This window comes from Chiloscyllium plagiosum, unplaced genomic scaffold, assembly GCF_037043375.1.
Source record: "Chiloscyllium plagiosum isolate Xiang-an unplaced genomic scaffold, Cpla_swu_hap1 HiC_scaffold_4, whole genome shotgun sequence".
Classification (NCBI taxonomy): domain Eukaryota; kingdom Metazoa; phylum Chordata; class Chondrichthyes; order Orectolobiformes; family Hemiscylliidae; genus Chiloscyllium; species Chiloscyllium plagiosum.
Window position 1 is genome coordinate 31969303 of NW_028270142.1, and position 27052 is coordinate 31996354.

General features: G+C 44.4%; 1 protein-coding gene across 6 annotated transcripts in view; it reads left to right on the forward strand.

Moving 5' to 3' along the window:
* sugct (succinyl-CoA:glutarate-CoA transferase) overlaps window positions 1-27052 on the forward strand; it is a 475105-nt gene that overhangs the window by 207031 nt on the left and 241022 nt on the right. The window contains exon 13 of one of the 6 annotated variants that reach the window (XM_087986077.1): window positions 10283-12398. The exons of the other annotated variants lie outside the window; for them this stretch is intronic. Within the exon in view, the coding sequence (XP_087842203.1) occupies window positions 10283-10492 (210 nt within the window). The 3' untranslated portion in view covers window positions 10493-12398. Of the gene's footprint in view, window positions 1-10282; window positions 12399-27052 lie in introns of those variants that run through there. 6 annotated transcript variants of the gene reach the window in all.

Sequence of the window (27052 nt, forward strand, 5' to 3'; positions counted from 1 at the left end):
CTGGGAAAATCCGGTTCGGAGCAGATCTCAAGGAAAGGAATTTGTGGAATGTGAATGAGATTGTTTTTGGAGCAGATTGTGGTAGAGCCCACCAGGGAACTGGCATTTCTGAATCTGGTGATGTGTAATGAGGCAGTCTTGGTTCGGGAGCTTAGGATGAAGGAACCGCTAGGGAATAGTGACCATAATATGAGAGAATTCACCTTGAAATTTGGGAGGGACACGCTTGAGTCAGATGGAACCTGCTGAGGAAAGGTAGCTACAAACACATGAGGGAGGAACTGGCCAGAGATAATTGGAAGGGGAGCTTAGCATGGAGGATGGTAGAGCAGCAATAGCAGGAGGTTCAGGGGCTAGTTCAGAAGGCAGAGCAGAAATTCATCCCAAGTAAGAAGAAATGTGCGAAGGGGATGACAAGGTAACTGTGGCTGACAAGAGAAGTGAAGGACAGCGTAAAGCGAAGAAAGAGCATACAATGTGGTGAAGGTTAGTGGGAAATCGGAGAATTGGGAAACCTTTAAAAACCTGCAGAGGATAACTTTTAAAAAGCAATAAGGAAGGAGAAGATGAAATCTGAGAGTAAGCTAGCTAGTAATGTAAAACAAATTGCAAGTTTTTTTTAAGATATCTAAGAGGTAAGAGAGAAGCAAGAGTGTGTACTGGATAGCTGAAAAATGAGGATGGAGAAGTAGTAATGGGTAATTAAGAAAATACATAAAGAGCTGAATCAGTACTTTGAATCAGTTTTCATAGTGGATGACATCAGCAGCATAACAGAACTTCAAGAGTCAGGGGCAGAGGGAGTTTAGTGGCCATCACTAAGGAGAAGGTGATGGGAAAGCTGCAAGGTCTGAAGGTGGATGAATCATCTGAACCAAATAGACTAAACCTCACAAGTCTGAAGGAGATAGCTGAAAAGATTGTGAAGGAAAGACCTTTCAGGAATCACTGAAGTCAGGGCAAGTCCCAGAGGCCTCAAATTGGCAAATGTAACACCCCTATTTAAGAAGGAAGGGAGGCAGAAGACTGGAAGCTCTAGGCCAGTTAGCCTGACCTCAGCTGTTGGTAAGATTGTAAAGTCCATTATAAAGATGAAATTGCAAAGTATTAGGAAATGCATGGTAAAATAGGGCTTAATCAGCACAGCTTTGTCAAGGGGAGGTGATGTATGACAAATCTGTTAGTCATTACCTCCTTAAAGAATTCTAAGTTAGATAAAGGAGAGCCAGTGGACACCATCTGTTTGGATTTCCAGAAGGCCTTTAGCAAGGTGCTGCACTGGAGGCTGCTAACTAAGGTAAGAACCATTGGTGTTTGGAGTAAGGTACTGAAATGGGTAGAGATTGGCTGACTGGCAGAAGGCAGACAGTATAGATAAAGCCAGTCACTAGTGGAGTCCACAGGGTTTTGTTTTGGGAACACAGCTATTTATGTTGTATATTAATGATCTTGATGAAAGAACTGAGGGCATTGTTGCTGCCTTTTAGATTAGATTAGATTACTTACAGTGTGGAAACAGGCCCTTCGGCCCAACAAGTCCACACCGACCCGCCGAAGCGCAACCCACCCATACCCCTACATTTACCCCTTACCTAACACTACAGGCAATTTAGCATGGCCAATTCACCTGACCTGCACATTTTTGGACTGTGGGAGGAAACTGGAGCACCCGGAGGAAACCCACGCAGACACGGGGAGAATGTGCAAACTCCACACAGTCAGCCGCCTGAGCTGGGAATTGAACCCGGGTCTCTGGCGCTGTGAGGCAGCAGTGCTAACCACTGTGCCACCGTGCCGCCCCGTGCCGTGTCTTTATATGACACAAAGATAGGTGGAGGGCTGTGGTAGTGTTGAGGAAGCAGGGAGCCTGCAGAAAGTCTTAGACAGAGTAGGCAAAGAAGTGGCAGATGGTATAAAGTGTTGGAAAGTGTGAGGTTATTCATTTAGATTGGACAAATAGAGACACACATTATTTTCTAAATGGAGAAAAGATTTGGAAATCTGAAGCACAAAAAGACTTCAGAGCCTTAGTTTAGTATTTTCTTAAAGTAAACATGTAGGTTCATTTGTTAGTTAGGAACAGAAATGCAACATTAGCATTCATTTCAAGATATTTAGAACATGAGAGCAGAAAATGCTGAGGCTGTATAAACTCTTGTCAGACTGCATTTGGAATATTGCAGGCAGTTTTGGGTCCCATATCTAAGGAAGGAAGTGCTGGCATTGGAATGTTCTGGAGGAGGTTTACATGAATGATCCTGGGGATGAAGAGTTTGTTGTATAATGAATGGTTGAGGACTCTGGGTCTGTACTTGATGGGGTTGAGGTGGGGGTGGTACGGTTGTGGGGGGGGATGGCGGAGTCTCATTGAAACTTACAGAATATTGAGATGCCTGGACAAAGAAGATGTTTACACTACTAAGAGGACACAGCCTCATAGTGAAGGGACAATCTTGTGGAACAGAGTTGGAGAGGAATTTCTTCAGCCAGAAGGTGGTTAATCTGTGGAACTCATTGCCGCAGAGGGGTCTGGAGACCAAGATATTGATTGTATTAAAGACAGGGCTAAATAGGTTCTTAATTAGTAAGGGAATTAAGGGTTACTGGGGGAAGGCAGAAGAATGGGCACAGTGGGCGGCACGGTGGCACAGTGGTTAGCACTGCTGCCTCACAGCGCCAGAGACCCGGGTTCAATTCCCTCAGGCGACTGACTGTGTGGAGTTTGCACGTTCTCCCCGTGTCTGCGTGGGTTTCCTCCGGGTGCTCCGGTTTCCTCCCACAGTCCAAAGATGTGCAGGTCAGGTGAATTGGCCATGCTAAATTGCCCGTAGTGTTAGGTAAGGGGTAAATGTAGGGGCATGGGTGGGTTACGCTTCGGCGGGTTGGTGTGGACTTGTTGGGCCGAAGGGTCTGTTTCCACACTGTAATGTAATGTAATGTAATGTAATGTAATGGGGTTGAGAATCATATGGACCATGATTGAATGGTGGAGCATAGTTGTTGGGCTGAATGGCCTAATTCTCCTCCTATGCCTTGACATCTCACGGAATCCATTTCAGATATAGTACAGCTTAAGTGTGCCTAAAAGGTCCACAATGCCACACCTGCAGTCTTTCTACTCTGCACAATGGGAATCTTGCAATCCATGCAGAACCACGATCCATGATCATATGGTGGAGCAGTCAATCAGCCGAATGGCCTAATTCTGCTCTTAGGACTTAACGGTCACATGGTCTTAAGTTTTGACACCTGAAATGTTAACTATGTTTTTCTCCACAACGTCTGTCTAATCTGCTGAGTATTTCCAGCATCTTCAAATTTAATTTTACTTGAAAAATATGCTGCACCAATTGCAGTGCTGAATTTCCTACATTATTTATGTACTTATTTATCTCTAATAACATTGATCACAGTAATCTTGTGTCTAATTATCGTACTTAATGTTTTATTATTCTGACTGTGGTATTGCAGCATCAGTATTGCAATAGTTTTGTTTGGCAATGAGAAAAAGATCTGGAACATGGTGGATTTCTAGCTAACAATACTTAGGAGGGATATTTTGTGTGTGGACAAGCACTTACAAGTTCATAAGACATAGGAGCAGAATTAGACCATTCGGCCCATCGAATCTGCTCAGGCATGGCTGATATGTTCCTCACTGCCATTTTCCTGCCTCCTCTCCATATCCCTTCAACCCATTACCAATTGAAAATCAGTCTAACTCCTCCTTTAATTTACTCATTGTCCCAGCATCCACCACACTTTGGGGTAGCAAATTGTGTAGATTCACAATCCTTTCAGAGAAGTAGTTTCTTCTCAACTCTGTTTTACATTTGCTACCCCTTATCCTAAGACTATGCCGTGTCATCTTAGAATGCTACACAAGAGGAAGCATCTGCTCCATATCTATTTTATCCACACCTTTTATCATCTTGAATACCTCAATTTGATCCTCTCTCATTCTTCTGAATTCCAGAGAGTATAGGCCTAAACTGTTCAAACTCTCTTCATACAACGAACCCCTCATCTCTGGAATTAATCTAGTGAACCTCCTCTGAACGGCCTCCAATGTCACTGTGTCTTTCCTCAAATATGGGGACCAAACTGTACGCAGAACTCCAGGTGCGGTCTCACCAATACCTTGTACAGTTGCACCAACACTTCCATACCTTCATATACTATTCCTTTAGCTATAAAAGCCAACAATTCGCTTTCTTTATTATCTGAAGTATCTGTGTGCTAGTTTTCTGTGGCTCGTGAACAAGTAAACCTAGATCCCTCCGCTCTGGAGCACCCCGAAGATAATAGGTCGCCTTCCCTTTTTTTGACCCAAATTATCACCTTGCACTTATCCACGTTAAACTTCATCTGTCACAATTTGGCCCACTCTCCTAACCTATCTATATCCATTTATAAGGTTCTTATTTCCTCCCTGTAATTTACTGTCCCGTCTATTTTTGTGTCGTCTGCAAATTTGGCTAGAGCGTCTTCTGTCCCTGTATCCATGTTGTTAATGTAGATTGGAAGTAGCTGGGGCCCAAGGACCAAACTCTGTGACAGTCCACCAGTTACATCTTGCCACCCAGAATAAAACCATTTTTTCCCGACTCTCTGTCTTCTATCCATCAGCCAATCATCTGTCCAGGCTAAAAGATTACCCCATATCCCATATGATCCCACTTAAGCAAGCAGTAAAGATTGCTGACAATGCAAAGAAAGATCAAGAAACTTGAGCAAGTTTTCTTTAAAAAAAATAGATTAACTACTTAAGATTTTAGAATTATGAAAGGAACTGACACAACAGTTCATTCTGATAAAGCCTTGAAAAATTAGAGTATAGCCTTTTAGGCATAAGTAGTAAGGTCTTGGAAACTTAAGTTGTGGAAGAAGTATAACGCCAAAGATCGCTGAAACCAATCTGGTGAATGGGGTTGGGTGATGCTTGGATGTATTGCTGAATAGAGAAGGAATTCATTGGTGTCATGAAAAGTATATTAGGTGAGATTGATCTGAGAAAAAGGATCAGGTTTGTTTCAGTGGGCCCAATTTTAACTCTAAACTGAATTCACTTACAGAGTTAAGTTGGGCCCTTCGTTTTTAAAGGTGTTATCCTTGTTCCAAAAGTTCTCCGCTTTCCAGGAGCTGCTTGAGGAAGCTCACCATTGGCATCATCGTATAAAAATATTGAGGAAGATGTTAAGCATTTATTTCCAATCTCTATCTTTGAATATTCTTGTTTAAAAGTTGCACTGAATATTTCATTTTTGAAATATTACTGTGCCATCTATACAGGGAGTTTGATTTTAAAATAAATCAGTTACCAATATCCATGATCATGATCCTCTCCTGATTCATAATCTGGTCATTCTGATGCATTATTAGACCAGAGTGAATGAATATCTGAAACAAATCTACAAATCGAAAAAAAGAAAATATATTAAAATAAACCAACTTCTATTTTAAACATTGAAATTTTAAAGATAGCGCTAAAGACTTGTTTAACACTCCAGCCACTCTGTTTCTTTTTAGGAATCCACTGATAAAAATCTATGAAGTTTTTCTGTTCCATTTTGTCATTCAGACTTTTACTTGGCAGGCATGTGGTATGACAGATATTGTCGAATTTCAGAGTCTTATATCTTCCATAGTCTGTTGAACCAGCATTTTTGTTGTTTTTGATTTAATCAGATGCTTTAGTTCCATTTCAGCCTTATGAACTCCTTCATGTACCCATTGTGGTAAAAATAGTCAGAAAGTTTATAGTTGCTGTCACCAAGGATCTCAACTCAGTGCTCTTTGTTTCAATTTATTCTAACTTGCACACTCACTGCCTGCCAAATTGGAATCATGGAAGTGCATATTTCTATGAAATTGAAGGACAGATATTGTCTTCTTGACAACCTAGAAGAATCTAACTAACAGTAGAAAACTACAACTCATATTCCCAGCAATTTTCTGGCACTATAATGGATGTAATTAAATGAAACTTCAGTATCATTTCTCATTGATAATTCCTCACCCATCAAATTAAAAACAAATTAGTTAATACAGTACAAACATCATATGATTGTAGTTTTCCTCCAGCTATCACAGTTTTCTTCACACAGGTGCTTGTCCCTTTACAGTGCCACCAAAACCCTCAGAGTTACCACCTAACCCCTCTGTTCAAAATGTTCCTCTTTATAGTGCCATTTGCTTTTGTAAGACTGTATTTTGCCCAGTTATTTTTATATTTAGTTACTTTTTCAATGGAATTATCACACCCCTGCTAAGGGCTAATAATATTTGATTATCTGCAGCATTTTCTCATGAGTTAAACTTTACAATAATGCACCATACCATTTAGCAGTACAATGAACTCTGTATTGGTGACCTTTAGCAGTGCAGTCAGAGTTAGGCTATGCGCAGACATGCTATCCACATGAATCGGACAAGTTTTGAGGGACTGATATAAAAAGACTGCATCCTATTATTAAGCATTATGAATATTATGAATAACAAAAAGTATTTCGGGACAAAAGGTTCCACCAGTGGTAAAAAAAAAGTACTGAAACTCAGAAGGGCTTGTTCACCACACTAAGTCGAAGTGAGGCTCCAAGCACAGGTTTATCGTAGTCATCACAGACAGCATATGGCAATAAGTGAAAGCTGGGCCAGAATACACACACTACATCAGAATGTGGATGGAGTAGTGGAGTGGATAGACAAGTGCATCTTGTAAAGACTGTATCTTTTTATTTTACTTTGTTTTTGATTGTGGACTGAATTGGGAAAAGCACTATCTTAGAAAAAAAGGATTGTGGAAAAAATTGCTGTACTTTTAAGAATCGGGTTAATGAAAATAATTGGAAGTTGTGTTTACACTGTTGATTTGAAAGCTGTGGGGCAAGTGTGGAAGGAGTCTGCATGGCACCAGGTTGTGTGAGATTTAGCCAGCAACAAGTAGCTGATTGGTTTGGGCATTTGTCATCAGTTGTGAATGCCAAAGATCATTAGCCTGACCATAGCTGCCTGATTAGCTCCTCAGCAGGTGAACAGCTTATGGGTGTGAACAGTGCTCTGCAAATAATCTTTGAGCAGTCATGCTTCATAATGGGATGTAGAGCATATAGGCTGTTGAGAAGACAGCTGGTGTGTCTCCCTGTCCATTAAAATGCTGAAAGCCTGAAGAAAATAAGTTTATTTTCTCCCTCCATTTATTGTACCCTGTTGCTTTTAACCAATACAGTAAATCAAATAATTGTGCCTCCTGTGAAGAAGTGAGAGAGCCCGTAGGAAAATGTTAGAGAACTGGAGGACTTGGGAAACAAAAGCAACACTCCATAGAATCCTGAGGTACTGAACTGTTTCCCCAATGTCTTTTTAACGTTCCAACCATAACACCAAAATATTTTTCTTTGTATGCACATTTGCTTGTGCGTGCATATTTTAGATGGGGGGGGATGGAGTTATATTTCAACAGTTCATAGTTGTCTACTTGAGATTTGAATCTATTTATTTGTAATAAATAGTAGTTCTTTTTATGTACACAAACATGATCTGTGTTTTCTATTGACTTGGATTTATCTGACAGATAAATTGTGGACTTTACATAGTTTGGTAAAGGCTTTCACTTTTGAGATAACACTGGGAAGAGTGTGGCATGATTTCTAGTATGTTACTCCAGTGAGATGTGACAATCTAGAAACATGTGTCACCTGTGACCCTCATTCTGTCAGTCATGCTTTTAGAGTTATAGAGATGTACAGCATGGAAACAGACCCTTCGGTCCAACTTCCAAACTCAACCTAGTCCCACCTGCCAGCACCCGACCCATATCCCTCCAAACCCTTCCTATTCACATACCCATCCAACTGCCTCTTAAATGTTGCAATTGTACCAGCCTCCATCACTTCCAGTGGCAGCTCATTCTATACCCGTACCACCCCCTGCGTGAAACAGTTGCCCCTTAGGTCTCTTTTATATCTTTCCCCTCTCACCCTAAACTTATGCCCTCTAGTTCTGGACTCCCTGACCCCAGGGAAAAGACTTTACCTATTTACCCGATCCACAAGGTGACGTTGTAAACCTTTATAACGTCACCCCCCAGCCTCCGACATTCCAGGGAAAACAGCTCCAGCCTGCTCAACCGCTCCCTATAGCTCAAATCCTCCAACCCTGGCAACATCCTTGTAAATCTTTTCTGAACCCTTTCAAGTTTCACAACATCTTTCCGATAAGAAGGAGACCAGAATTGCACGCAATATTCCAACAGTGGCCTAACCAATGTCCTGTACAGCCGCAACATGACCTCCCAACTCCTGTACTCAATACTCTGACCAATAAAGGAAAGCATACCAAACGCCTTCTTCACTATCCTATCTACCTGCGACTCCACTTTCAAGGAGCTATGAACCTGCACTCCAAGGTCTCTTTGTTCAGCAACACTCCCTCGGACCTTACCATTCTGTGTAAGTCCTGCTAAGATTTGCTTTCCCAAAATGCAGCACCTCGCATTTATCTGAATTAAACTCCATCTGCCACTTCTTAGCCCATTGGCCCATCTGGTCCAGATCCTGTTGTAATCTAAGGTAACCCTCTTCGCTGTCCACCAAACCTCCAATTTTGGTGTCATCTGCAAACTTACTAACTGTACCTCTTATGCTCGCATCCAAATCATTTATGTAAATGATAAAAAGTAGAGGGCCCAGCACCAATCCTTGTGGCACTCCACTGGTCATAGGCCTCCAGTCTGAAAAACAACCCTCCACCACCACCCTCTGTCTTCTGCCTTTTGAGCCAGTTCTATATCCAAATGGCTAGTTTTCCCTGTATTCCGTGAGATCTAAACTTGCTAACCAGTCTCCCATGGGGAACCTTGTCGAACGTCTTACTGAAGTCCATATAGATCACACATGTACCGCTCTGCCCTCATCAATCCTCTTTGTTACTTCTTCAAAAAAACTCAATCAAGTTTGTGAGACATGATTTCCCACGCACAAAACCATGCTGACTATCCCTAATCAGTCCTTGCCTTTCCAAATACATGTACATCCTGTCCCTCAGGATTCTCTCCAACAACTTGCCCACCACCGATGTCAGGCTCACTGGTCTATCGTTCCCTGGCTTGTCCTTACCACCCTTCTTAAACAGTTTGTTTTGTGCGAATGACGTGTGTATTGAATTTTGTGTTGCACAAATGCCAGCTACATTTTTTTGTCATAAGTGCTGCATTTTAAAATCACACAGTGTGTAGCTTTTCCATCTACCTAATGAAATGCTACTATAGTACTGAGATGAATTAATGTTTTAAAATTTGAGCTTTGAGCAATATAAATTATGGTAATGATTCACCTGTAAAAGCATCTGTAATATAAAAGGAATCTTTGGATACTCCATTGTATTTGGAATATTTACTTCAATGTTATCTGTAGCTCAGCAGTAACACTCCTGAGATTGAGTAGTTCTGAAGGAATGATGCACTGTTGGATGTGCTATCATTTGGATCAGATGTTAAAATGAGGCCCTATATTTGCATTTTCAAGTGAACATAATACATTCATGGCATTTCCTGCAGGACAGTTTGCTTGGCAGGTATTTATCATTGATGCTTTGTAATCTGTTTGTTTAACTCATTTGTTAGAATCTTGCTGTGTGCATTTTGGCTGCTTTTTTCATAAGTGACTTTATTTCAAATGTTTTTATTTGGCTGTGAATTGTTTGGGGTATCCTGACAGTGTGAAAGATATTATTAAACTGTGTGTTATTTCTTTGAAAATAAGATAATTTCTGCCTTTTAAAATTATTTTTGAATGGTATGAACTTAGCAAATACAGAGGATGAGAGGGACTATATGTGTATGTCCATTGATCCTTGAAGATAGGTCGACGAGATGGTTAACATATGGGCTCATTGCCTTTATTAGTCAAGGCGTTGAATACAAGAGGAAATAGATCATGTTGGAACTGTTCATAATGTTAGTTCGGCCACAGCTGGTGTAACATGTGCTGTTCTGGTCACCATATTTTATGAAGGTTACCATGAAGGTCCGACCATTTCAACTTCACCTCTTATCAGAGATGTGGTGACTCTCATTTTAAACCAACACCAGTTGTCTCTCTTTAGTAAGGGAGCAGCCTTGTGGTTCTCTGGGACTATGGAAACTTTACCTTACTATATGAAGGATGTGCTTGCACTAGAGAGAGTGTAGAAGAGATTCACCAGGATGTTGATTTAGCTATGAAGAGATCAACAAGTTTCAGACTTACCATCGACTACTTTTTAATACCTGTCTCATTCTTAGACACGTGGATTTCCAACAAGGATGGGCACCTCAGTACCTCACTGTACCGCAAACCCACGGTTAACCTCACAATGCTACACTTCTCTAGCTTCCACCCAAAACATATTAAAACGGCCATCTCCTACAGATAAACCCTCTCCATACACAGGATCTGTTTGGATGAAGAGAAACGTGACGGACACTTGGAAATGCTCAAGGATGCCCTCATAAGAATAGGGTACGATGCTCAACTCATCGACCACCAGTTCTGATGTGCCACAGTGACAAACTGTAATGACCTCCACAGGAAACAGACACAGGCTGTAACAGACAGGGTGCCCTTTGTTCCCGGGCGCTGAACAACTATGCCATGTTCTTCACAGCCTGCAATACATAATCAATGAGGATAAGCACCTCGCCAAGACCTTCCCAGCACCCCCACTTCTCATCTTTAAACAACCACCAAATCTTAAACAGATCATGATTCATAGCAAACTGCCCAACCTTCAGGACAACAACACAGCAGTCACTGCAAGATGTGTTAGAATATCAACACGGGTAACACCATTACACGTGGGGACACCTCCCACCATGTATGCAGCGAGTACTCATGTGACTTAGCCAGCGCGGTCTATCTCCTACACTTCAGGCAAGGATGCCCTGCGGCATAGTACATTGGCGAGACCGAGCAGACACGATGACAATGGATGAATGGATACTGCACAACAATCATCAAGCAGGAGTGTTCCCTCCCAGTCGGGGAACACTTCAGCAGTCTGGGATTTTCAGCCTCGGACCTTGGGGTGATCATCCTCCAAGGCGGACTTTGGGATAAGCAACAATGCAGAGTGGCTGAGCAGAAGCTGATAGCAAAGTTCGGTACCCATGGAAATGGCTTCAACCGGGCCTTTGGGTTCATGTCACACTACAGGTGACCCCATGCACGATATTTTCTCTCGCTCTCTCTCCCACGTGCGCGTGTCTCTCACACACACTCACTCTTTCACACACTCACTCTCTCTCACTCTCACTCAATAACACTCTCTCTCTCTCTCTCTCTCTCTCTCTCACACACACACACACACACACACACACACACACACACACACACACACACCACGTAGATCCTCCCTCATATGTAAGGTGTCTCTCATATGCACACACATACACCCCCTGCACTCACACCAACAGACACACCCTCTCTCTCATACCCCATTACACTCACACACACACACTTAACCAAGCTTACACACGCACACACTTTATCACATGCACACTCAATCTGTCACTCCTACATGCACACACATATGAGCTTAGGGGGAGAATTTGTTTTTGCAAAATTAGTTTTATTTTATTCAAAAAGTGCATGAATCCAAACTCCAAAACTGTCCAGAGGGGTTGTCAGTCTGACATAGCATTGGGACACAGAATTCACACTAATTGTTTAAAAAGCTGAGCTATCTTGAGAATTTAATTTAAAAGAACAGAAACCAGCATATCTCATTGTAAAAGTTTTAATCTAAGATTGTTTACTGTATCACATCTACATGACACTGGACTCCTTTGGCTATAAGTTCTGTGAGCATGATCTTAACCTCCACAACCACCTAATGAAGGCTCCAAAAGCTAGTGCTTCCAAATAAACCTGTTGGACTATAACCTGGTGTTGTGTGATTATTAACTTTGTCCACCCCAGTCCAACACCAGTACCTCCATAGATTGTGGTTGTTTTCCTTAGAACAGCGAAGTTTGAGGAAGCTCCTAACTGAGTGCATGAAGTTCTGAGGCATACAGACAAGGTACATAAATAAGGTAACTGGCCTGAGTAGGAGGGTAAGTGACAAGGTAGCACAGTTTTAAAGTGAGGAGCAGGAGGTTTAGCGGGTATTTGAGGAAATGTTTTGACCCAGAGCATGGTGAGTATCGGGAACTCACTGCCCAAAAGGGTGGCAGAAACAGGAGACCTCATGACATTTTAAGAAGTATTTAGATGAATGCAAGAAATGCCAATACATACTCAGGTAAGGGCGAAGTTCTGGAAAATTGGATTAGAATAGATGGATGCTTGATGACAAGCAATGGGCCAAAGTGTTCCTGTGCTGCAAAAAACCTGATGACACCTTGACTCACAGATATCCCAATCAATGGGAAAATGTTTGATATGATTATGAAATATTTGATATGAATCACTATAAAAAGGGGATGAAATTGAAGTAATTATACTGCAATCAGAAGGGTCAGGATTGGTCAGTCAAATCCAAATGATATGGGTAGTGAGAGATTAAGGGACACCCTAAATAGAACAACCAAATCAAAAGGGTTTGGTCTAAGTTGAATTGAATTGAGCAAAGCATGAGATTTTGCCTGTGATTTTACAAAACTATTCTTTTTCTTAATAAGTCATGGTAACTTTGTCTTAGGTCAGGTTAAATTGTGGAGATATTTAAATCATTAAAACCAAAAAGGTGTTGTGTAATATAGACTCACTTAGAATTTTGTATCAGGGCACTCAGAGATTTGTTTTAATAAGCGGGTTTGTGGTTCAGCCAAGTGCTGAGAGATTTTGGTATTTTTCATAAAATTCTAAAGTCTAAAAACTGTTGTAAGAGGGAGTGGGAATGGGAACCATCTATAACAGTAAGCAATTTAACATGGGTACAAAATTGACATTGTGTGATAAAATATAGGCAGTCATGAATCAGCAGTCAGTTTTACATCTCTCCTGATCTTTGTTTCTATTGATCTTTTTCAGACTGTACATTGGAGTACTGTGCTCAGTTCTAGTTACTGTAAAACAGAGGGAAGTCTTCAAGCCATCAAAGCAGTCAAATGAACAGACATTAGTCTATTCCTTAGTTTGAAGGATATGAGATTTGGAAAGGCAAGATGGGCTTGGGACGTTTTAACATATTAAGACAGTTTCTAAAACGTGATGACATAGAGACACTTAACTTTGTTAAGGGAATAGAAAGGATAAATATGGAATATTTAAATTAAATACTGTTTATGGTCTAGCTAAGCACCTTGTGATCTGTATGCCCTTGTTTGTTATGATCTGCTTGCACTGTTTGCAAAACCAGGCGTTTACTGTACTTAGGTACATGCGACTACAATAAATTAAACTGAAACTAGTACAAGGGCAAATGAGTTAAACTAATAAAAAACAATATTTGAAATGGCCTATTGAACAGAGCGATTAAGTGAAAATCTGGAATGATTTAGGAATTAGCTGGAAGCAGCACTGGGAAATGGAGGGTTGTTCTAGGTGGATAAATCAAGATGGTAGAAACTGATTTTTCTGATTTTAATGATCATGTGACAAAAGATTCAGATTAATTTCTGGTTTGAAAATTTTAGCAGCCTCCTTCTGTAAATAACTACTAATATTAATATTTCTTTTAATTGATAAGAAACTGCTTTTCAACTAAGTTTGGATCCAGCATATCTAGTCTAGATCACTCTCATATATACAATAAAAATATCAGGGGTTTATCCCTTTCATGTGAGATGTTTAACCTGTCAATACAGAACAGTCATTCTTCTATGAATTCACATATTCCAGTTATTTAGCCAGCCAATAAGCGATATGGTTTTCTGCATTCCTCGGGTTTTAGGATTTAAAACACTTACATTACCTTGTAAGATAGGGTTTATTTGCTGAGCCACAGTCAAGTGAAATTTTAGCATCTCATCTAAGGCTGATGGCTAGTTTGATTGAGATTTTGATGTTGTCCCATTGGGACATCATACGTATGAAAGTTTTGTTTTTAAGAAACTTATATTTAGCATTTTGCAAATTTATGTAGATTCACTTGGCACAGGTGTCCCTCAGGCCAGTACCTGCATGTCTTTCTTCTTTAAGTAATTGAAGGCACTACACAAGATTTTGCAAATAGTGGCCTAGGGTGCTATCTGCTCTAGTAAGTTGATATTAAGTCTGTGTAGTGCTGCAATAAAAGTAGCGCCTCTTAGACTTCAGCCAGCACAGAGTAATAAAATCGTTAATTACTTGTCAGATTTGCTTAATAAGCAGCAAATTGTATTTACTATGCAAACTGTGTCTTCCATCTAACAGTACATGTGAATGTAGAATTTCTGGATGAACCCCTTAAATTTGTGCTTGTAAAGTGTTACAACTGAGGGGTTGGAGAGTGCACTGTGTCTCTCCAGTCCCACCACTCCATTGGTCATGACCTAACTTTAAATACCTTATGCAGTTACTGACATGACCAGTTATATTTTGATCTATATTAAATTTTAGAATAAAAATGTCTATCAATCAGTTTTCCTTAACAAACAACAGAATTATTGATTTATTCTACAATAAGACTTGTTCGACAAAGATACAAATCAAATTAATACACTGTTTCAGATATGAAAGTATAAACATTTACCCTTCTATAACCATCCTATTAAGCTTGTTCATAATTTTGACCATGTCTACACCTGATCTTTTCTGAAGATATTTTTCTTTTCTGTACAGAAAAATAAATCCCAAACTGCTTTTTCTTTCTCAATAGCTGTAATCTTTCAGTTCTGTATAAAGAAAGTATTGCGATTATATAACACCTTTTAAGACTTCAGGACATTCCAAAGCACTTCATTTCAAAATTACTGTACTGACTGTATAGTCATTGTTGCAATGTCAACAATGCACCGTAGTCAGTTTGCACGTGGCAAGGTCCCAGTGTGATCATGACCAGATGATATGCTTTTTGTGACATCTGGGGTAGCTCTGCTCTTCTTTGAAATAATGCCATGGAATCATTTACATTCATCTTAGAGGCAAATGGTCCCTTAGCTTAAGCATCTAAACCCAAAGATCATCCTTCTGATACTATAGGAGTTCCTTAGGACTGATTTGGAGTATCAGCCTCTGCTCTGGGTTTTGGAATCCATCTTGAATTCACAACCTTCTAACTCAAGAGCTGAGATTATGGCTAACTGAGCCACAGTTTCATCCTTGTATATCTTGTATATCTTGTATCCACCTCTTCAGGGTTTCTGTTTTCTAATACGATGACGACCAAAATTGTACACAGTATTCTAATTATGACTGTCCAGGATCCTATGCAATTTATATATTGTCTATACTGTATACTATTTAATATAACTTTGCCATAAGTTCATGGTCCAGTTCAAACTGCTGATGCACAAATTATAGTATCTAGCCTTAGACAATAAGTTTTCCAATGGTGCAAGTTAGTAGTTACTGGTTTTGGAGATCTAAATGCTTGTGGCTTAAGAAATGTTCTTCACTGGCTCACTCTAGTTTGCTCTGGTATTTAGTAAAATAAATGAACTTCTCAAATTCTTATTTAAGATGGAAGTTTACTCACAACTTAGAAAGTTGTCTCATCAACTTTTTACTTGGTGCAAATAGCCTGTCCAGGTAAGGGAAGATTAGAATATTAAAGAGCAGATTAGTGATATAGGTAATGATCATCGGAGTGCTGGGAAGGGAATGCACATCTAAACATAAGAATGCACTAACAAATGAAGTTGGAACAGGTAAAAATGGTTAAGACAACAATAGTATTGGTCTTTTATCTGAATGCATGCAATGTTTGCGATAATATAGACTATTGACAGCACAAATAGAAATAAATAGGCCTAATGTGACAGCCATTGAAGAAACTAACTGCATATTCAAGAGTTTTTAACATTTCAAAACAGTAGGAAGAAATGAAAATGAGGCAGCATAGCTCTGTTAATATTGGAAGAAATTAGTACAGATATGATCCCACCTGATGGTAATGTTGGACACGTCAAATCTGAGGGTAATATCTGTCTTGATAGATTGGAACTTTTAGTTTTGCAGTTAGGTTACGGAGAGTGCAGTTACATCCACATGAGGCTGCCATTGAATTTTAACAAAAGAATATAAGTGTATTACACAGAATAAAAAAGTTATATAAATATGATAATGTAGAAAGATCTTAGCATACCAGCAAAAAGAGAAGTTCAACTTTTTTGATAGCATTATCCTTTACAAACACTCAACCTCAGTGAAGTATCTTTCTAATCTTAATTCTTGAACTGTTTATGTAACTAAGATGGTTGCAAGCATTTATTTTCAATGGCTTTCTAGATGTGATCCTCTCTCTTTCTGTCTCTCCCTCAGATACTCAGATGTCCACTATTTCACTGACTTCTTGCTGAATTTTAGGAAATCCCCAGTCCACTTAAACTGCTAAAACTAGTCATTTCCAGCTGTGCAAACCTATACTACCATAAACTAAACTACTTACTTCTGGTATGAAGCTGTTCTTCTCAACTGAAACCTGATTTTGGCCATGAGTCTGTCTTTCTATTTATCCTAACTGTCCAACTTTATAAACATTTCATCAATTAATTCCCCAGGTAGCTATCTCTTATTAGCTTCAGTCATATGGTTTCTTGGAAATGATGTTTGAAACAGTGTATTCAAAAATGGACTCCTATCTCTCTTTAAAAAAAAGGCATCTTCATAGAACTAAATCAAAACCTCATTAACCACTACTTTAAAATTTAAATTCCCAAATTATAGTCATGTGCTATAAAATTTTATCACAATACCTTAGAGCAAAATGATTTTGACTTGGAAGATCAAGGTGTGGAATCAGTTTGGGTGAAAATAAAAAATAGCAGAAGAAACATGTCATTGATAGGAGTAGTTTATAACTACGCCATAACACAAAATATATATCAAGGAATGGTGGCAGTTAGTAAGGAAGGTACTATAATTATGGTGTGATTTTAACCTTCATTTCATAGGACAAATCAAATTGACAAAGATAACTTTGGGGTTGACTTCAGGACATTTTCTGGTGACAATATGTTGTGAAACCAATCAGGGAACAGGATTAAGTTAAAAATCACACAGCACCGGGTTATAGTCCAACAGGTTTAATTGGAAGCACTAGCTTTTGGAGCGCTGCTCCTTCGTCAGGATATTTTAGATCTTGTGATATATATCAGAATAACAATAGTTAATGACCTAATTGTAAATGATCATCTGGAGAAAAGTTATTGAAGCGTGATAGAATTCCACATTCAGTTTCAGAATGAGAAAATTTGACCTGAGATTACAGTTTTCATTCTAACTAAAGGAATTGCAATAGTATGACAACAGTGTTGGCTACCATAAACTGGGAAAATAGGTTAAGAGTTAAAGTGAAAGAGAAACAGTGGCAGATATTTAAGGAAAAAATTCATAACACTCTAAAGATATCTTCGACTGAGAAGTTAATGTTCATGAGAAAGTGATTCATCTTGCTAAAGTAATTAAGAATAGCATTGAATTAAAAGAAAAAGTCTACAATGTTGCAAAAATTTGTTGTAGGCCAGAAGATCACAAACATTTTGAAAGCCAGCAAAGAATGAAAAAATAAAGGGAGAAGTTAGAATATCAGAGCTAATTAGCAAGAAATGTAAAAACAGATGATAAAAGGTTTCTCAGTTATGTAAAATGAAGTGAAATAGCTTAAATAACATTAGGGCATGAGACAGGGGAAGTAATAGTGGGAGCAAAGGCAGAAATTTTAAAAAAGTATTTTATATCTGTATTCATGATCATAGACATCAAAAGCATACCAAGACAAGTAGAAAGGCAAGGGAGAAAATTGAAACAATTACTATCACTAGAGAAAGAGTACTAGGCAAACAAATGGATTAAAGGCTGACAGGTCCCCTTAGCTTTGATGGTCTACAAGGGTCTTAAAGGAAGTGATTACAGAGGTAGTGAACCAGTTGGTTTAGATTAGATTAGATTAGATTACATTACAGTGTGGAAACAGGCCCTTCGGCCCAACAAGTCCACACCGACCCGCCGAAGCGCAACCCACCCATACCCCTGCATTTACCCCTTACCTAACACTACAGACAATTTAGCATGGCCAATTCACCTGACCTGCACATCTTTGGACTGTGGGAGGAAACCGGAGCACCCGGAGGAAACCCACGCAGACACGGGGAGAACGTGCAAACTCCACACAGTCAGTCGCCTGAGGCGGGAATTGAACCCGGGTCTCAGGCGCTGTGAGGCAGCAGTGCTAACCACTGTGCCACCGTGCCACCCAATTATGTAAAATGAAGTGAAATAGCTTAAATAACATTAGGGCATGAGACAGGGGAAGTAATAGTGGGAGCAAAGGCAGAAAGTTGTAATCTTTAAAAATCCTGTGGTTTATGTAAAGATCACTGCAGATTGGAAAATTACCAATGTAACACCCCTTTTCTGGAAAGGAGGAAGACCAAAAATAGATACCTGTGGGTACTTGGTTAATCTAACATTTGTAATTGGGAAAATGCTGAAATCAGTTATTAAGGACATGGCAGTGGACATCTTAAAAAGTACAATGTAATCAAGCACACTAACTCTGATTTTGTAAAGGCAATCATGCTTGATATATTTTTTAATCTTTTTCAGAATGTAAGAAGTAGGGTGGATAAAGGGGAATGATTATATATATTTCATTTGGATTTTCATAAGACATTTGATAGATGCTAAATTTAAGATTAAGAGTTCACGATATTGGGTATAATAACTGGAAACAAAAAATTGGAATAAATCAGCATCACCTGTTTACAATCTATATCAATGACTTGGATGAAGAGAGAGAATTGTGACTAAATCTGCTGGTGATATGGAAATGGATGGGAAAGCATGTTGTGAGGACGACACAAAATCTGGCAAGAAGTATAAATAGGCATGCAAAAAAATTGAGTACAATTCAGGATAACATGAGATTATTCATTTTGGTACAAAGAATAGAAAAAGCAGATTATTATTTAAATGAAAATATATGACAGCTGTGCTACAGAGGGTTCTGAGTGTAATCAGAATTTATTTTATTCTTTCATGGGATCTGGCCATCTCTGGCAAGGCCAACATTTCTTGCAATTCCTAATAAAAAAGGTGATGAGTTGTCTGTTTGAACCGCTGAAGTCCACGTGGTGCATGGATATCCAGGGTGCTGTTAGGAGATTAGTTCCAAGGTTTTGTAATATTGAAGAATTAGTGGTATAGTTCCAAATCAAAATGCTGTGAGTTGCTGTATGTAATGCACATTATTTGCACTGTGTTGTTAGTAAATGGTATCAAGATGATAGGTCAGAACACCAGAATACTTTGTGTGTGTTTTAGTGCTGAAACTGCCTTTTTTTAAAGGGAACTGCTACAGAGACAAAATAATTGAAGTTATTAGCTCAATGTCTTGCTGGCAAAAATTCTATGGGACCAATGAGACCAAATGATTCCTAAAGGTGTCATAGAGTTGTGGAGCATGGAAACAGTCCTTTTGGTCCAACTCGTCCATGCCGATCAGCTATCCTTTCAATAAAGAATGATCAAAATAACACAACACTATTTTTGCATAATAAAAGAAATGTTCTAATACCCTGTGACCATCAGTGGAACCAATGGGCTAGTCTCAACTAATAACAATGATGCATGTATCAGTAAAATTAATGTAATATCAATATATAAAAATGTAATTTAATTTTGAAATAAGACCTGTACCATCCTTTGTGCTTTCACGGCTAATGTTAATGGCAGTGAAGTTTGACGGGTAAGTGTTGCCCTGGATGCAGACCTCCCTGTTTGCCACAGAGGCTGCTTTTTTAATCCACCCATTGCTGCAGCATTGCCAGTTGACAATCTGTTTCACTGCTCAATGACTGCATATGTGTCCTATGCACATCACTGGAATTTTAAATTTTGATTGTGATTATCAGGAACATGGAAAAAGCAAGAGATTGGACATAACAGCATAAAATGAAGTGTGTGCTGAGAATGGCATGCTGTTGACAAAGTATCCCTAATAATTTGCCTCATGGAGGAAGTCCAGAACCAGGAGTGCAATAACTCTACAGAGGCCGGTATCCTGTCACCAAGTCACTCTTTACTTACACTTGGAAAGTCCTTGACACAGTCATCTCTGAGTGAACAGAATGTCTGACATTCCTGTTTTTTTTTTTCCTTTTTTGTGGGGCAGCTGGTCCCAGAATCAGTTCCCCCTTCCTCTCAGACACCTTCAAGGAAGAGAGTCCTTGTGCGTGTTTACACACACACTGGTCCAGCTCCCTCAAGAGCCAGCTCTCAGAGTGAATAGAACCCCTAACACTAATCTCCTGCTTTTATTTTTTTTATTTAACCCCCACGCTACCGCCTAACTGCGGTAGAGCTTATTTTTCCCCCAGCACCAATGTTGTGTGTGTGCAGGTGTGAGACACAGTAAGAGACACAAGGTGTACGAACCTTTATTCAATTTCCACCACCAGGAAGAAGGGAAACACCTGAGTGGCCAGTGACAAGCAGTGCCCTTCACATCAAAGGGCAATGCTGTGTGATCAAACAGGGAAGGGGGAGGGCAGGGACTAAATCAAAATAGAGTTGGAGGAGGAAATAATGCACTCCACTCCCTGTGGCGCCCACCTCTCCCTGAACAACTCCAGGGTGTTGGTGGAGACCACGTGCTCCTTCTCCAAGGACACCCGGGCTCTAACGTAACCGCGGAAGAAGTGCAGGCAGTCGGCCCTAACGACCTCCTCTATGGCCCGCTGCCTGGACCTGTTTATGGCCACTTTGGCCAGGCCCAGGAGCAGACCCACAAGGAGGTCTTCAGACCTACTCTCCCTCCTCCGTACCGGGTGCCCGAAGATCAGGAGCGTGGGAATGAAGTGCAACCGAAAGCAGAGGAGAAGGTTTTTAAGAAAATCAAAAAAGGAGTGCAAACGCCCACACCCAATATACACGTGGTACACGGACTCCACAGCGCCACAGAACAAGCAGGTGGGCTGGGAGTCCGTGAACCACCGCAATCTGTGGTTGCAGGGAACCACTGCGTGCAGCACCCTCCACCCCAGATCCCCGAGAGAAAGGGAGAGAACGCCCACGTAGAGAGCCCTCCACTGGGGATCTCCACCGCCCGGTGGCAAATGGGCATGCCAAGGCGTGTCCGGACGGTGGATGAGGGAGAAGAGGTGGACGATGTGCAGCAGCAGTCTATACAGGGACCGCCTTTTTACCCCCTGAAAGGGAATAAAATTAAAATTCCGGAGGCGGCTGAGGTTGTGGGGCACAGGCTCCCGCAGGAAGTACGGGGCCAATGTGAAATTCCGTCCGGGCTGGGGTGAGCACGGACGGGATCCCACCGCACACCTGAGCGTCCTCCAACTGGTGCACTACATCAGGTCCGAGTACTGCTGTTTTAAGGTGTCAGATGGCGGTGGCCACGTACCGGACGTCTACCGCTGCCCTGCTCGCTATGTCCTGCAGCAGCGTCCAGCCTAGGCACCCGTCACGTCCCCGACCCTGGTCGCCCTCGCTGCCACGGCCCTCTCCTCCGACAGCCACTCGAACCTGCGAGTACGGAGGTGTGGATTCCTGAGCAACGGCTCCCTGACGACAGCCGCCACTCCTTTTTTTTTTAAAGTGCACGAATCTTTATTCAATTTCCACTACCAGGAAGATAGAAAAACACCCGGGTGGCCAGTGACAAGCAGTGCCCTTCACAAAAGGGCAATGCTGTGTGATCAAACAGTGAAGGGGAGGGTAGGGATTAAATCAAAATAGAGTTGGAGGGGGAAATAATGCACTCCACTCCCTGTGGCGCCCACCTCTCCCTGAACAACTCCAGGGTGTTGGTCGACAACGCGTGCTCCTTCTCCAAGGACACCCGGTCTCTAACGTAACCGCAGAAAAGGGGCAGGCAGTCGCCCCTAACGACCTCCTCCACGGCCCGCTGCCTGCACCTGTTGATGGCCAGTTTGGCCAGGCCCAGGAGCAGACCCACGAGGAGGTCTTCAGACCTGCCCTCCTTCCTCCGTACCGGGTGCCCAAAGATCAGGAGCATGGGACTGAAGTGCAACCAAAAGCAGAGGAGGAGGTTTTTCAGAAAATCAAAAAAGGAGTGCAAACGTCTACACCCAATATACACGTGGTCCACGGACTCCACAGCGCCACAGAACAACCAGTTGGGCTGGGAGTCTGTGAACCACCGCAACCTGCGGTTGCAGGGGACTGCTGCGTGCAGCACCCTCCACCCCAGATCCCCGAGAGAAAGGGGGGGGGGGGGGGGGGAGGGGAAATCCCGCATAGAGAGCCCTCCACTGGGGATCCCCACCGCCCGGTGGCAAATGGGCACGCCAAGGCGTGTCCGGACAGTGGATGAGGGAGAAGAGGTAGACGGTGTGCAGCAGCAGTCTATACAGGGCCCTCCTTTTTACATCTATGAAAGAAACAAAATTAAAATTCCGGAGGCGGCTCAGGTTGTGGGGCACAGGCTCCCGTGGGAAGTACGGGACCTTGGGGCCAATGTGAAATTCCGTCCGGGCTGGGGTGAGCACAGACGGGATCCCACCGCACACCTGAGCGTCCTCCAACTGGTGCACTACGTCGGGTCCGAGCACCGCCGTTTTAAGGCGTCGGATGGCAGTGGCCACGTACCAGACGTCCACCGCTGCCCTGCTCACTATGTCCTGCGGTAGCGTCCAGCCCAGGCCCCCGGCACCCAGCACGTTCCCGACCCTGGTCACCCTCGCCGCCACGGCCCACCCCTCTGACAGCCACTCGAACCCGCGAGTACGGAGGTGCGGATTCCTGAGTAACGGCTCCCTGACGACAGCCGCTACTCCAGCCCGAGGGTAGGCACGACGCGATTCGACCATGTTCCAGACAGTGATCAGGTCCTGGTAAAAGACAGGCAGCGTCTTGAGGGCAACCTCCAAACCGTCATGGTCGACGAACAGGAGCTGCGTGTCGTAGTTGAGGTTACGCACCTGGCGGAAAAAATATGTTGCCAGGGCGCACCACCTAGGAAGAGGCTCGACGTAAAGGTATTGCTGCAATGTCTGAAGGCGGAACGCGCGACCTGAGTGCAGACGCACACCAGCGACTGACCGTCCTCCTCAATAGGGAGGCTCAGAACCTGCGCAGCGACCCAGTGCATCTTTTTGTCCTAGAAGAAGAAGTCGACCAACGTTCTCTGGATGTCAGCGACAAAGCCAGGAGGAGGGACCAAAGTGACCAGCCGGTACCACAGCATGGCGGCCACCAGCTGGTTTATGACCAGCACTCGACTCCTGTAAGATAGCACTCGGAGCAGTCCTGTCTAGCGACCTAAGCGAGCCGAGACTTTGGCCTCCAGCTCCTGCCAGTTGGCTGGCCAGGATTCCTCAGCCGGGCTGAGGTAGACCCCCAGGTAGAGGAGATGGGTGGTACTCCAGCTGAACCCCCGTAACTCCTCCGGCAGAGAGTCCACCTGCCACGGACCGACCAGTAGTCCGGAACATTTGGCCCAGTTGATCCTGGCGGAAGATGCTGCCGAGTACACGGCCAGGCACTCTTGCATCCTCCCCAGGTCAGCCGGGTCGGTGAAAGTGAGGAGCACGTTGTCGGCGTAGGCCGAGAGGACCACCCCCGAGCCCGCGCCGTGCAGAACCAACCCCGACAACCTCCTCCACAAGATGCGCAGGAAAGGCTCCACACACAGGGAATACAGCTGGCCAGACAGGGGGCAGCCTTGATGCACTCCTCTCCCGAAGCAAAGGGACCCGTTATCTTTAACCAGACACTCTGCAGCGGCGTACAAAAGTCGGATCCAGGCGACGAACTGCGTCCCGAACCCGAATGCCCGCAGAGTCCCGAGCAGGTACTCATGATCGACCCTGTCAAACGCCTTCTCCTGGTCAAGAAACAGGAAGGCCCTCGGCAGACCAGCCCGTCGACAGAAATGAATCAGGTCCCAGACCAGGTTGGACGTTGTCGTGTATCCTCCGGCCTGGGACCGTGTAGGACTGGTCTGGGTGAATCATGTGGGCCAGCACGGAAGCCAGGCCTGAAGACAACACCCTCGCGAAGATTTTGTAGTCCATGCTGAGGAGGGAGACCGGACGCCAGTTCTTCAAAGAACGAAAGTCCTCTTTCTTTGGCAGCAGGACGATGACTGCCCTGTGCCAAGAAAGGGGCAGCTCTCCGGCATTTAGACACTTCCCCCAGAACCTGTGCATAGTCGCTCCCCAGGATGTCCCAGAACGCCCTGAAGAACTCCAGTCAGCCCGTCCAGCCCCAGGGACTTGCCCCTCGAGAGCTGGTCGAGGGCGCCGGTCAGCTCCTCTAAAAAGTGACGGGTGCGTCAAGTCTTCCGGGCCGAGCTGCGGCAGGTCGTCCCACAGAACTCTGTGAGCATCCTCGCTGGACGGATCTGGAGAGAACAGAGCTGTGTAATAGTTCCGGACGTGGGCCCTGATACCCTCCGGATCCGAGACGCGGGACCCGTTGTCGGCCAGCAGCACAAGGAGCTGCTGACGGGTGCCACGCCTTTTTTCTAGCAAGTAGAAGGGGGAGCCATGGTCCAGGTCCTGGAGGAGCTGGATCCGCGACCTCACGTACGCGCCCCGAGCCCCGATGAGCTGCAGATCCCAGAGCGCGTCCTTCTTCTCTTCGTACGCCCCGCGCAGGGCCAGGTCCGCGTCGGGCTGACCGAGGCGTGACTCCAGGTCGAGCATCTCCCTCTCCAACTCCCCGATCCTGGATTTCCGCCTCTTCGTCGACCCCCTCCCGTACTCCTGACGGAAGACGCGGACGTGAGCCTTGCCCACGTCCCACCATAGCCTCTGGGAGGGGAAGCTTCCCCGCTTCCTTCTCCAGCCGGCCCAGAAATTATGAAACGAGTCCCAGAACCGCTCGTCCTCCAGCAGCAGGTTGTTAAAGTGCCAGTATGCGGAGCCGAGCCTGGCGCCGAACAGAAGGAGTTCCGCCCACACCAGGTGATGGTCCGTGCACGACACCTGCCGCGTGGAGGCCCACGCCTGCGAAATGTACAGGCGGTCGATTCTGGACGCTCCGACCTCAGGCCTCACGAAGGTGAAGACGACGGAGTCAGGATGGAGATTCCGCCAGACGTCCACCTGGTTGAAGGACTTGACCAAGTCCCGCAGCCTCCTCCCCGACGGCCAACCCGTGCGGGCACCGCCGTGGTCCCTGCCCTCGATGACGCAGTTAAAACCTCCCCCGAGGACGACGCACTAGTTCTCGTCGATGGAGGCGAAATGAGCGGACACTTCTCCGAAGAAGCTCGCTTGCCTCAGCCCGGCCAGGGGAGCGTAGACGTTCACAAAGTGAAGCACCGCGCCCCCCCAGCCGAACCATCAGGTGAAGCAAACGGCCCGGCACAGGCTCCCTGACCCTCAAAATCTCCGGCTGAAAATGCGGGGCCAACAAGATAGCCACCCCGCCAGATCTCCGGATGAGGTGACTCATGTAGACCCCCCCCCCGCCACGCCAGGAGCCAGGTGGCTTCGTCTCCCGGGTAGTGTGGGTTTCTTGCAGGAAGCACATAGCATTCCTCCCGTCGCGAAGGACCGAGGGGGTCTGGAATCTGCACTGTGACTCCCTGCTGCCGTTGATGTTGAGGCTGGCTATAGTTGTCTCCATGTCGGAAGCGTTGTGCAACCAGTACAGTTAAAACCCTATATACACACACACACTTTTACTGGGAGGACGAAGGAGGGGCACAGAATTCCCTCGCCCTCACCAGGAGTGCCCCCAGGAAGTTCCTGACTTGCTTTCGCTCGTTCACGTAGGGGCCCAGGCGCCTGGCGAGCAGTAAACTCTCTCGAATGAGCTCCAGCAGTCGAGCGCCAGTTGGGCTGTACCTGGCGACTCCGGAGTTCCTCGACAAACTCCCGGAGTTCCTCGAGGGGGATGAGGGGGGAGATCGGTGGGGGGGCACCTGGGACTCGAAAATGTCGCTGTAGATAGAGTCCGCGTCGTCCCCGGCATCCGCCACCGATCCCGAAACCTCCTCCGGGAGGTCACCCTCGGTCACCGACCCACCCCAACGAGAGGATGGGGGCTGGTCCGGCGCCGCCAACTGGCCTCAAACTCCCACCAACCCCACCCCCAGGGTCACCGGCAGTACCTTCCTCAGCACACCCCTTCCCGTAACGCCCCGGGTTCGGGTCGTCGGGCGGCAGAGGCTCGGGGCCCCGCTCCTCTCCCGACACCGGGACGCCCGGCTCCTCAGGGAAAAGGTCCTCCCCCAGGGCCAAGGCCCCCAGAAAAACAATCTGGGAGGGAGGAGCGAAGATAACACCTTCCTCCCCTCGACGACCCAGCAGAGGGTCCACCGTCGTCGTCCGCACCACGGCCCACGTAGCTATTAAAGTCCTCCCCAGGGGCCGGAGGAGTTGAGGTAGCAGGACGCCACAGTGCGGGACAGTCAAGAGGCACCGTAGGCTCTTCACCTGGAGAGGGGCAGCGCTGCTGGAGTGTCTCTCCCCTCCAAGAGCCACCACCTCTTCCCCAGAGAGACAGGGGGGAATTTTTTTTTTTTTTTTTTTTTTTTTTTCTTTCTTCTTTTTTTTTTTCTTTTTTTATTTCACAAAGTGCACGAATCTTTATTCAGTTTCCACCACCAGGAAGACAGGAAAACACCCGGGTGGCCAGTGACAAACACTGCCCTTCACATCAAAGGACAGTGCTGTGTGATCAAAACAGTGAAGGGGAGGGTAGGGACTAAATCAAAATAGAATTGGAGGGAGAAATGATGCACTCCACTCCCTGCGGCGCCCACCTCTCCCTGAACAACTCCAGGGTGTTGGTCGACGCCGCGTGCTCCTTCTCCAAGGACACCCGGGCTCTAACGTAACCGCGGAAGAGGGGCAGGCAGTCGGCCCTAACGACCCCCTCCACAGCCCGCTGCCTGGACCTGTTGATGGCCAGTTTGGCCAGGCCCAGGAGCAGACCCACGAGGAGGTCTTCAGACCTGCCCTCCTTCCTCCGTACCGGGTGCCCAAAGATCAGGA